The following is a 10,566-nucleotide window of genomic DNA, read 5'->3' as shown; positions in this document are numbered from 1 at the left end:
ACATTCATTGCCAAAGAAGCTGGCTGTTCACAGAGTATGGAAGCGTATGGGTAGCAATATTCAATTTGGGATGTAATATGCAAAATGAAAATGCAATATGTAAAATGACAATGCATTTCTGTATTTACATTTACATTTTCCAATACATTTGTGCAACGTTTGGTGCAAAATGAAAATTAAATTACATAATTTTCATTTGCCATTTCATACACCAGTTTTAATATGTAAAATGAAAACTAATTTTAACACTTTATAAGTTGCAAAATTAAAATTAAAATGTCTTACAGAAATGATTAGATGTGTATAACATGTTCAAGCAAAAACTGTGGCAAAATTATCATTTAAATGCTATTTTTCTTAAATGCATTAACACTCACAGTCAAGACACTTACGATTGCATTTTCATTCAATGTCCTGCAATGAATGTAGCAAAATTCAATGTGCACATTGAAAATGCATTCCGAGCCGATCACGTGTCCGCCCCCTCCCGCCATGTCAATCACTGCGTGAACAAGGTGGGGCTTGCAGAAAGTCAGAGACTCAAATCTCAAGGAGAGGATTCAAGTGAGAGAACATGGACAAGACAGTTGGTCCGTGTACATTTTGATCATTTTGGTTTATGGCTTCAATGTTTCATTCGCACTTGTGGGCGGAGCTGAAACACTGCTTTCATCTGATTGGTCGAATCGCTCCACCTTCAACTCTGTCTTTTCATTCTTTCAGACAGAATAAGAGTCAGTGCGAGTGAAGCACTGTAATGTCTGAAACCACCGCTCACTGTTAATTAGCATAATATTTGAAACGGATGTAGCTGGGCACATAATTCGTGCTGCTGAGACCTGCAAACTATTTCTAGGTTGTAGTATTGTATGAATATTGTCCCACTGATAAATAGAGTGCAAATAGTTCTGTCTCTTTGGATAAAAGTAAAGTGGAAATAAAAATCAATAATAGACTGAACAGTTCCATGTCTGTAACATTTACCACTCTCATCCTTTAAGTCATAAGGCACTAGGTATGTGTGTGTGACATTAATAAATAATTGTAAAAATTAATATAGATACATTTCTGAAATAAAAATAGTAAAATTAGCTCTATGCTGCTCAGTGCTCCTGTAGCCTACCCCAGAGCGCCCTCTCACGGCTGTATACTATGGAAGCATATGGGTAGCAATATTCAATTTGGAATGTAATAAGCAAAAGGACAATGCAATATGTAAAATGGCAATGCATTTCTGTATTTAAATTTACATTTTCCAATACATTTGTGCAACGTTTGGTGCAAAATGAAAATGAAAAATAAATTACATAATTTTCATTTGCCATTTCATACACTAGTTTTAATATGTAAAATGAATACTAATTTTAACGCTTTATAAGTTGCAAAATGAAAATGAAAATGTATTACAGAAATGATTAGATATGTCTAACATGTTCAAGCAAAAACTGTGGCAAAATTATCATTCAAATGCTATTTTTCTTAATTGCATTAACTCTCACAGTCAAGACACTTACGATTGCATTTTCATTCAGTGTCCCGCAATGAATGTAGCAAAATTCAATGTGCACATTGAAAATGCATTCCGAGCCGATCACGTCTCCGCCCCCTCATGCCACGTCAATCACTGCGTGAACAAGGCGGGGCTTGCAGAAGGTCAAGAGACTCAAATCTCAAGAAGAGGATTCAAGTGAGAGAACATGGACAAGACAGTTGTTCAGTGTAGTTTTTGATCATTTCGGTTTATGGCTTCAATATTTCATTTGCACTTGTGGGCGGAGCTGAAACGCTGCTTTCATCTGATTGGTCGAATCGCTCCACCTTCAGCTCGGTCTTTTCATTCTTTCAGACAGAAAAAGAGTCAGTGCGAGTGCGGCACTATAATGTCTGAAACCACCGCTCACTGTTAATTAGCCTAATATTTGAAACAGATGTAGCTGGGCACAAAATTCGTTCTGCTGCGATCTGCAAATTATTTATAGGTTGTAGTATTGTATGAATATTGTCCCACTGATAAATACAGTGCAAATAGTTATGTCTCCTTGGATAACAGTGAAGTGGAAATAAATATAGTTAAATTTATGAAATAAAATGAAACAGGATTTTTTGGGAAGGTAAGTCTGGCCAGTTATACAGCATCGCGAGTCAGACGAGTCTGAAGATCTGAGCTGAATTTGGTGAAACATTAAAGTTCTAGTCTGTGTCAATTACTCTCATAATAAATAATAATAATAATGTTACCCGTATTTTTCGGACTATAAGTCGCACCTAAGTATAAGTTTCATTAGTCCAAAAATAGGTCATGACGAGGTAAAAAACATATATAAATCGCACTGGACTAAGTCGCATTTATTCAGAACCAATAGAAAACATTACACTGTCCAGCCGCGAGAGGGCGCTATAGAGTGCATAGAGCGCCCTCTCGTGGCTGTAGATGGTAATGTTTTCTATTGGTTAATTTCTCTTGGTTCATGTCAAATTAATTTTGATAAATAAGTCAGGAATATATGGTATATATATGTTGTCTTTCTCAAGCCCAACAAAGAAGACAAAAAAGAGAAACATCATTCAATTTAGTATGTAATAAAACTAATATTACTAATTTATTTAAGAAATGTAACTATATTAATTTTCACAATTATTTATAAATTGCCACACACACATACCTAGTGCCTTATGACTTAAAAGATTAGAGTGGTAAATGTTACAGACATGGAACTGTTCAGTCTATTATTGATTTTTATTTCCACTTCACTTTTATCCAAAGAGACATAACTATTTGCACTGTATTTATCAGTGGGACAATATTCATACAATACTACAACCTAGAAATAATTTGCAGGTCGCAGCAGCAATTATGTGCCCAGCTACATCTGATTCAAATATTATGCTAATTAACCGTGAGCGGTGGTTTCAGACATTACAGTGCTTCACTCGCACTGAGTCTTATTCTGTCTGAAAGAATGAAAAGACCGAGCTGAAGGTGGAGCAATTCGACCAATCAGATGAAAGCAGCGTTTCAGCTCTGCCCACAAGTGCAAATGAAATATTGAAGCCATAAACAGAAATGATCAAAAACTACACTGAACAACACTGTCTTGTCCATGTTCTCTCACTTGAATCCTCTTCTTGAGATTTGAGTCTCTTGACCTTCTGCAAGCCCCACCTTGTTCACGCAGTGATTGACGTGGCGTGAGGGGGCGGACACGTGATCGGCTCAGAATGCATTTTCAATGTGCACATTGAATTTTGCTACATTCATTGCGGGACACTGAATGAAAATCAGTAAGTGTAGTAAGTAACTTGCAATCATAAGTGTCTTGACTGTGAGTGTTAATGCAATTAAGAAAAATAGCATTTGAATGATAATTTTGCCACAGTTTTTGCTTGAACATGTTACACATATCTAATCATTTCTGTAATACATTTTCATTTTAATTTTGCAACTTATAAATCGTTAAAATTAGTATTCATTTTACATATTAAAACTAGTGTATGAAATGGCAAATGAAAATTATGTAATTTAATTTTCATTTTCATTTTCCACTTAACGTTGCACAAATGTATGTAAATGTAAATGTAAATACAGAAATGCATTGCCATTTTGCATATTACATTCCAAAGTGAATATTGCTACCCATATGCTTCCATAGTAGACGGTAATGTTTTCTCTTGGTTCTGAATAAATGCGACTTAATAGTCCAGTGCGACTTATATAGTATATGTTTTTTTTCCTCGTCATGACGTATTTTTGGACTGATGCAACCTTTACCGAAAAACATGGGTAACATTATTAATATTATTTATTATGAGAGTAATTGACACAGACTAGAACTTTAATGTTTCACCAAATTCAGCTCAGATCTTCAGACTCGTCTGACTCGCGATGCTGTATAACTGGCCAGACTTACCTTCCCAAAAAATCCTATTTAATTTTATTTCATGAATTTAACTATATTTATTTCCACTTCACTGTTATCCAAGGAGACAGAACTATTTGCACTGTTTTTATCAGTGGGAAAATATTTATACAATACTATAACCTAGAAATAATTTAATGGGGTCTCTTGCAAGTCGCAGCAGCACGAATTTTGTGCCCAGCTACATCTGATTCAAATATTCTGCTAATTAACAGTGAGCAGTGGTTTCAGACATTACAGTGCTTCACTCGCACTGACTCTTATTCTGCCTGAAAGAATGAAAAGACCAAGCTGAAGGTGGAGCGATTCGACCAATCAGATGAAAGGAGCGCTTCAGCGCCGCCCACAAGTGCGAATGAAATATTAAAGCCATAAACAGAAATGATCAAAACGTATATGGACCAACTGTCTTGTCCATGTTCTCTCACTTGAATCCTCTTCTTGAGATTTGAGTCTCTGACCTTCTGCAAGCCCTGCCTTGTTCACGCAGTGATTGACATGGCGGGAGGGGGCGGACAAGTGATCGGCTCGGAATGCATTTTCAATGTGCACATTGAATTTTGCTACATTCATTGCGGGACATTGAATTTATAAACTTAACTTATAAAGCGTTAAAATTAGTATTCATTTTACATATTAAAACTGGTGTATGAAATGGCAAATGAAAATAATGTAATTTAATTTTCATTTTCATTTTGCACCAAACGTTGCACAAATGTATTGGAAAATGTAAATGTAAATACAGAAATGCATTGCCATTTTACATATTGCATTGTCATTTTGCATATTACATTCCAAATTGAATATTGCTACCCATATGCTTCCATAACAGAGTGTTGTATCCAAGCATGTTAACAGAAAGTTGAATGGAAGGAAAAGGTGTGGGAGAAAAAGACTCACAACCAACCAAGAGAACCGCAGCCTTATGAGGATTGTCAAGCTAAATTGATTCAACAATTTGAGTGAACTTCACAAGGAATGGACTGAGGCTGGGTTCAAGGCATACAGACGTGTCAAGGAATTTGGGCTACAGTTGTCATATTCCTCATGTTAAGCCACTCCTGAATGACAGACAATGTCAGAGGTGTCTTCCCTGGGCTAAGGAGAAGAAGAACTGGACTGTTGCCCAATGGTCCAAAGTCCACTTTTCAGATGAGAGCAAGTTTTGTATTTCATTTGGAAACCAAGGTCCTAGAGTCTGGAGGAAGGGTGGAGAAACTCATAGTCCAAGCTTTTTGAAGATTCTGATTTCATTTTCCAGCAGGATTTGGCACCTGCCCACACTGCCAGAAGCACCAATAGTTGGTTAAATAACCATGGTGTTGGTGTGCTTGAATGGCCAGCAAACCCACCAGACCTGAACCCCAAAGAGAATCTATGGGGTATTATCAAGAGGAAAATGAGAAACAAGAAACAAAAAAAAAATGCAGATGAGTTGAAGACCACTGTCAAAGAAACCTGGGCTTCCATACCACCTCAGCAGTGCCACAAACTGATCACCTGCTTGCCACGCCGAATTGAGGCAGTAATTAAAGCAAAAGGAGCCCCTACTAAGTATTGAGTACATGTACAGTAAATTAACATAATTTCCAGAAGGGCAACAATGCACTTTTTTTTCTTTCTTTTTTTTACTGGTCTTATGAAGTTTTTTGATTTGTTGAGATAGTGATTGAGAGATATTGGTGGGTTTTTGTTAAATGTGAGCCTAAATCATCACAACTAAAAGAACCAAATACTTAAACTACTTCAGTCTATGTGCATTGAATTTATTTAATAGATGAGTTTCACAATTTGAGTTGAATTAATGAAATAAATTAATTTTTCCATGGCATTCTAATTTATTGAGATGTATACATGTGTGTATGTATGTGTATTTAAAGCTACTACAAATATGTACATTTTAAATATATATATATACTTTTGTGCTCCATAGAAGTAAGACATTCAGACATAAGGGTGAGTCAATGACGAAATAATTTTTTGGGTAAACTATCCCTTTATGTGTATCACTGCTACTTAAATTTATGTATTGGAAAATCTGAAACTTAAGAATGACTGAACCAACACAATATTGTGGAAATTATTTTACGTTTTGACAAATTTATTGCTAATTTGTATGAATTCATAAAACCTGCCTATGGACTATAATGAAGCTTCATGCTCCCCCCCCCCCCCCAAAACCTGTATGAATTCATATGATACTTCCACTTTGTAAAGTAGTTAGTTTTTTCACACAAGGTCAGGTTGACTCAGCAATGTATAAAAGTTATTAAACAACATAACAAAAGTTAATAATCACAATGGTTAATTAAAGTTTGTGAGCTCAGTTGTTAATAGAACAGCCTACCTCAGCTTCCTGTTTTTCATAGGAAATAATCCAACAAGAAACAAGAACCATAAAATGAATACCTTTATAAAATGTTTCTGTTCCTCTGAGCTCTGTTTAATTTTGTCTCATTAAGATTGCATCAGAATTGTCCTAAATCTATATCTGGTATATTTTAATTTCTTATTTACTTTAGTTTCTCATAACTTCTCGAACCAACCTTTCATTCTGGATTCCAAGGCATCCTATTAGAAAGAAATAAGAGTAGTGAAATTTAAACAGAATAATTCAAGAAGGTGAAATGTGCCAGTATTTTTAGATTTTGAGAAAATACTACCTCGTTTTCGGATAAGTGCCCAGATTCCCAGAAACAGACTAAGTAGCAGCACTGTGGAACATATTATGACAATTTTGACTTTGTCAATGATGTTGTTAGATATCGCTGTCAGAGAAAACCCAGAAACACAAAAAGGTCTTATTTTGATAATTCACTTAATTCTCATATTTTAGTAATCTATAAGAACTGTGGCCACGTCTCCAAGATGCTTGAAGAAAGCTGCGAAGCTACCTGAAAAACTAAATGTAATTGCTGCTTTAAATGCAAAGGATGTCCACACCAAATGTTGATTTAATTCAGATAAATAGATTGTCTTTATCAATTAACTTCTATTATGACATTATTTTTGACAGCATCCTCATTTTACAGCATTTGTACAAAAGTGCCTAAAACTTTTAACACTGCTGTAGCTCTGCTCCATTTCTTGGAGCATCTAACGTTGCCACAGTTCTTCTGGATTTAGTCTGTCTCAGTTTGTTCTGTTTCTTCATGTTATTCCAGACAGACTGGATGATGATGAGATCAAATCTCTGTGTGAAGCACTGGCTGTTGTCAGACTCTTGTGCAAACAAAAATCTCACTGGATTATTACATTATTATTGGATTATTACACTGGATTGTTACAATTAATGGCAAAATTAATGTTTAGAAATGTAAACTGATATTTCCTACGGACTCTAGATAGAAATAGAAATAACTGACTTAAAACCATTTTAGCTGGTGAATAATTGATCTAATAATTTTGGCCACGGCTGTACTAAATTGCAAATTCATAATTATGAATGTATTATTGTAAATATATTTAAGTAATTGACATCCAAGTTTGAGTAGAAATCACATAGTGGACTGTAATTTATCATAAATCCATGTCAGTACACACACTTTAACCATATTGAAGAAGCATAATTATGAAATTGAACATCATTTAATTCAGAACTACTGTAAAGTTCAGCTAATAGAATAGTTGCATTTAATACACTAAACTTTAATAAACTAATACACCAGCACCCCAAACCCAACCTCACCCCCAAAGCCACAATCCACTCCACCCCGAACCGACCATTCTTACCAATTATCTGAAGATCAACTTTAATATTTTGACGAAGTCTCATTCCATGGTAAGGGAGTATGTTTAACAATAGAACACAACTGTATGTCCCAGCATCTTCCATCTGGACTTCTCTGAGGGTGAATGTTGTCATCATCTTCTCTGTGTCCCAAATATTAACTTTAATAGGCTTTCCATTTTTGATTAGATAAACCAAGATCATGTTCCTGGACTGGTTTTTGTTTAAAGGATTGGATGTTGTACAGTTGAATTCAGCATCACTTCCCACTGACACCTCAGACTTAAGCAAATATATCTGTGTATTAATAAAAGATTCTGTGGCGAGAAAGAGAACACTTATGGGTAATGTTCAAGTGTGTCCTTTAATATATTCCAGGACAAAACAATCCAAAACAAAACAGACAATATAAAAAATTCTCTCTCATTAAAAGACATTTTAGGTCTACTGTAGTTAATTTGCACGAGTAAGTAATTTAACATTTCATCTGTGCTCAGGAATCAAAAACACTCACAAATGTAAGCAAAAGTAAGTGGTACATCTTACCAGTCACATTTATGAAGATGTAATTATAACCATATCCCATCACTTTGTTTATTTGCAACAGCTCTTCTGAAAACACACAGCTGTAGTTGCCTGAATGGTTCATTTCTATTCTCTCTATATTAAAGGAAGTGTCTTGTCGAGTGGGTCCGTTTAACATATCAATAGCTTTACCATTTTTGCACAGATATAAATAAACTGCCTTTCTTGTAAAACCAAATGTGCTGCAGGTAACTTCCAGTCTACCACCTTCTGGTACTTCTGTAGTTTCACTGAAAATCTTAGCTTGATTAATCTTTTGACCTGTGGAGGAAAAAAGTTAGAGATATTTTAAGTATTAGTACAATATTACATTTACAAGTTGTTTATTCTGTGCATTAATGTCACATACCTTGACATTTAAGGAATAAATTCATGGAGATATCTGAAAATAATAATCAACATTTATTAAACAAACACCACCAGCATTTGTATTAATCTATTGATCATTAACGATAGATTTTGTAATTTTAGTACTTACACACAAGGAGAAAAACACCAACCATGGGTGCTGAGCAAGATTTCATTGACTTTTCCTGCACTACACAAGATAACTGAGTTTCTGGTAGTTTGCGACCAATATGTTGTTACAGGGTCACTGCACTAGTGTAAACAGGCAGTGGCAGTATCTATAATAGTCATGTTGTGAAGGCGTTCTAAAGGAGGAAACTGTCAAACAGTGCTGAAAGCTTTATTTTACATTACATTAATCATGTATAACTATTGTACATATATTTGCACAATAACTATTCAGCCCTCACATTTGATCTTTCTAATAGATATTCATTATTCCTCATCATACATTTCAAAAACACTTTCTTTAGCAAAGATTTTGTACCCCTTTGACTGCTATTTCTATAAATGTTGTACAACAAATTCACAAATATAACCATTCACATTCTATGTTTGTTTTCTAATTTTTAAAAAGTTATTATTTCTTACACAGTAACAATAACTTGTTACTTGTTAAATAAAAGTTGTGATCTGTGGATAAAGAGTTAGTGAAACAACAACAAGGAAATGAAACGTACTCGGTTACTAACGTAAGCTTGGTTCTCTCTAGAAGAGCGAACGAGTACTGCGTCTTAGCTAGCGTCTTAGCTAAGACGCTACGGGAAAAGTCTCTTTTCACGAAATACTGAAGCAAAAAATTATCCTTAATTTTGTATTTTTGTAAAGTGCATTTGCAGCAGTACACAGCCATAGGCAAGACGGCTCGTCCGCTCATTGGCTTGTTCTGCGGCAACTGCACAGCCTATCGAGCGCAGGCTGATGCAACATCAGACCAATAAGGGCGCTTTGCGCCTTTCTTGCCACTTCCCGCCGAAACGGGTGTGGCCCAACCTATAAAAGGAGCTTGAAAAGGCTGACTCACCTGATTTATTTCATCGCCGAAGCGAACCAGAGTGAATCGTACGCACGGCAGAGAACGCAGTACCGAGGCCCAACCTGCCGCCATGCATATATCCTACAAGGAGATCCCAGTAGACCATGCCCACGACGAGGCGACGCCCCTTGTGGAGTGTGCCCTGACGCCCAGCGGGCACTGAAGGCCCCTGGAAGCGTAAGCTTACGCTATGGCGTCAACTATCCATCTGGATAGAGTCTGTCTCGAAACAGCCATTCCCTTGGAACGTCCACTGAACGAGACAAACAGCTGCTCAGTCTGTCGAAAGGCAGCAGAGCGAGACACATAAGCTCTTAAAACCCTGACAGGGCAAAGAAGACTCGAGTCTCTATCCTCTCCTGACACCGGCAGGGCAGACAGGGCAATAACCTGAGCCCGAAATGGCGTGTTGAGGGATTTCGGCACATAACCGTGCCTAGGTTTGAGTATGACCTTTGAGTCATTAGGCCCAAACTCCAAGCACGACTGGCTCACCGAGAGCGCATGCAGATCACCCACACGCTTCACTGAAGCGAGAGCCAACAAGAATACTGTATTGAACGACAGATGCTGAAGGCTAATTGATTGGATAGGCTCAAAAGGGGGACCCTTCATGGCCTCCAAAACCGCCGTGAGGTCCCACATAGGGACTGACAGAGGTCTGGGAGGATTCAGCCTCCTAGCTCCTCTAAGGAAGCGGATGACCAAATCATTCCTTCCTATTGACTGACCGAGCGCTGTTTCAGTAAACGCTGCGATGGCCGCCACATAAACGTTGAATGTGGATGGGGCTCTGCCCTTATCCAACAGCTCCTGTAGGAAGGAGAGAACCTCCGTCACCTCACAACTAAGGGGTGAACATCCTCGAGCTGTGCACCAGCTGGAGAACACCGACCACTTCGAGGCATACAGACGTCGTGTCGACGGAGCTCTAGCCTGAGTGATGGTAT

At 37.0% G+C, this 10,566-nt stretch overlaps 1 protein-coding gene across 4 annotated transcripts; it reads right to left on the bottom strand.

Moving 5' to 3' along the window:
- Positions 1-6,228: 6,228 nt before the first annotated feature.
- LOC132101877 (uncharacterized) lies at positions 6,229-8,836 on the bottom strand. 4 transcript variants are annotated; one of them, XM_059507101.1, is made up of 6 exons: positions 8,711-8,836; positions 8,582-8,614; positions 8,194-8,493; positions 7,650-7,964; positions 6,581-6,685; positions 6,229-6,488 (listed from the first exon to the last, which is right to left on the bottom strand). In XM_059507101.1, exons 1-6 carry the CDS (start codon positions 8,754-8,756, stop codon positions 6,436-6,438), a joined length of 852 nt encoding a protein of 283 aa, XP_059363084.1. In that variant the 5' UTR covers positions 8,757-8,836; the 3' UTR covers positions 6,229-6,435. The 4 variants fall into 4 exon arrangements, with proteins under 4 accessions (XP_059363084.1, XP_059363086.1, XP_059363082.1 ...); XM_059507103.1 differs by having other exon boundaries at positions 6,581-6,631; XM_059507099.1 differs by having other exon boundaries at positions 6,229-6,685.
- Positions 8,837-10,566: the final 1,730 nt, after the last annotated feature.

This window comes from Carassius carassius, chromosome 23 (assembly GCF_963082965.1).
Source record: "Carassius carassius chromosome 23, fCarCar2.1, whole genome shotgun sequence".
NCBI lineage: Eukaryota > Metazoa > Chordata > Actinopteri > Cypriniformes > Cyprinidae > Carassius > Carassius carassius.
This window is presented reverse-complemented; position numbering and strand designations above follow the sequence as displayed.

Excerpts from the sequence above, each read along its gene's own strand:
- LOC132101877 (XM_059507099.1), bottom strand. The coding sequence starts at position 8,756 with ATGAAATCTTGCTCAGCACCCATGGTTGGTGTTTTTCTCCTTGTGT. Across the intron at positions 8,615-8,710 it reads TGGTGTTTTTCTCCTTGTGT|ATATCTCCATGAATTTATTC; the intron begins GTAAGTACTAAA and ends TATTATTTTCAG. Across the intron at positions 7,965-8,193 it reads CATCTTCATAAATGTGACTG|AATCTTTTATTAATACACAG; the intron begins GTAAGATGTACC and ends TTCTCGCCACAG.